This window comes from Morone saxatilis, unplaced genomic scaffold (assembly GCF_004916995.1).
Source record: "Morone saxatilis isolate NCDOM2014 unplaced genomic scaffold, NCSU_SB_2.0 Contig3, whole genome shotgun sequence".
NCBI lineage: Eukaryota > Metazoa > Chordata > Actinopteri > Moronidae > Morone > Morone saxatilis.
The window spans coordinates 7,360,647-7,362,228 of NW_023339873.1; the positions used below are offsets into that span (position 1 = coordinate 7,360,647).

The 1,582-nt window shown below is 45.4% G+C and overlaps 1 protein-coding gene across 1 annotated transcript in view; it reads right to left on the bottom strand.

Annotated features, from left to right (window-relative positions):
• tnika (TRAF2 and NCK interacting kinase a) overlaps positions 1-1,582 on the bottom strand; it is a 58,515-nt gene that overhangs the window by 12,346 nt on the left and 44,587 nt on the right. Inside the window, exons 18-20 of the mRNA XM_035673824.1 lie at positions 1,463-1,579; positions 722-988; positions 27-133 (exon numbers count right to left, since the gene is read on the bottom strand). Of these exons, the coding sequence (XP_035529717.1) occupies positions 27-133; positions 722-988; positions 1,463-1,579 (491 nt within the window). The remainder of the gene's footprint in view (positions 1-26; positions 134-721; positions 989-1,462; positions 1,580-1,582) is intronic.

The following is a 1,582-nucleotide window of genomic DNA, read 5'->3' on the forward strand; positions in this document are numbered from 1 at the left end:
AGACTTAAGAGATGGATGATGTTTACCTGGCCCGTATGAGCTGAGAACCTGTGCGAGGGCCCAGACCTACTCCTCCATTAGGGGAGTTCTTCCTGACCAAGGCTGGGGAGATGGAAGTGGTCCTCTGGGGAACCTGGATACACACAAATACACATAGACAAAAGGTCACCGTTAATGGTACAACTTTGCTTTTAATCCCCCAGCAAGCAGTTCATACGTAGAATGTTTTTTGATTATTATATTGTTAATAAAGTTGCATGTTTGTATAGTAGAAAATAAATTCTAGCACATTTAACTGTGGGCAGTGACACTCTAAATACTCTGCTACTGAGTAATCAACTGATCAACTGTCAGCTAAGCCTGTCCTAGTTAAAGATGCCAGCTAAGTCTCCCACATACTGCCAGGTAACTGCAACTGACGCATCTCACACCATTGTGTGTCATTTCTTGTGTATCAACGCCAGCAACCGTTTAAAACGGATTAAACCTTTCAAATCTGTGTGAAAACACTGTGTGCAAAGTTACACATCAGCCACTTTGTAACCAAACAATTAAGAAAAACTAAGTTTAATTAAATCAGTATTGAAATATGATTTCCATGATGAGGTTTGTGTTTAATTTGATGCAAAGAGCATATTTTCATAACTAAATCAAATGAATAAGAAATGTAAATGCACAAAACAAATAGTTTCCGGAACTAACAGATTTTTTATTTTCTGACCTTGGGTGGGATGTCCTCCTCTCTCAGCCAGGCGGTCCTGTCCCTATCCCTGTCTCTTTCCCGTTCCCGATCCCGTTCGTCCCTGCCAGTGGTGCGCAGTGGAGGTCCAGGGGTGTCGGAAGTGGGATCTGAGTTCTGGCGGGGCATCTCGGGCCTGGGGGAGCCCATGCTGACACCCTCACTCAGAGCTGAGCCTGTCTGGTCCTGCAGAGACTGAGAGCCGGACATGGAGCTGGTGTGGGTCTTCACTGGAACCAGGTGAGCCATCTGTAGGAGTGAGAAAGCAAAAGACAGAGGGAGAGATGAAGGGGACGAGTCGGGTGGATGGGAAGAGGTCGATGTATCGGTTAGAGGAAAGAAAAAGGAGCAAAGAGAGAGAAGGATGGATGAATGGAAAAATATGTATGGACAGAGCCAGTCCATAAGGGGAAGGAGGAAAGGATGGAGACCCAAACAAATATAAATCCAAATAGGGAGAGAATGAGGGAGAAAGAGGAAAGAAATGAACAGAATGAAAAACACAGTAGGGTAAGGAGAGGAGAAAATACAGACAGAAAAGGGAATGGTGGGATAGAGAAATGAATGAGAAAATTAGATTGACAGATACCGATACATTATCTTTAATAAAGGAGTTCATGGTACAAGGAGCAAATAGTTTTTGTTTGGATAAACTGGTCACTAGGAAACACACCAAACATTCACATGCCTCTTTTCCACACACGTACAAACACACACACACACCTGTGGTTCGATGGAGCGGTGGATGGGTGGGGTGCGGGCGGGCTGCATGCCCCCACTGCTGAAGGACTCGGAGCGGGGAGGGAGGGAGGGGTCGGAGATGCGGTTGGACACTTTGTGCTG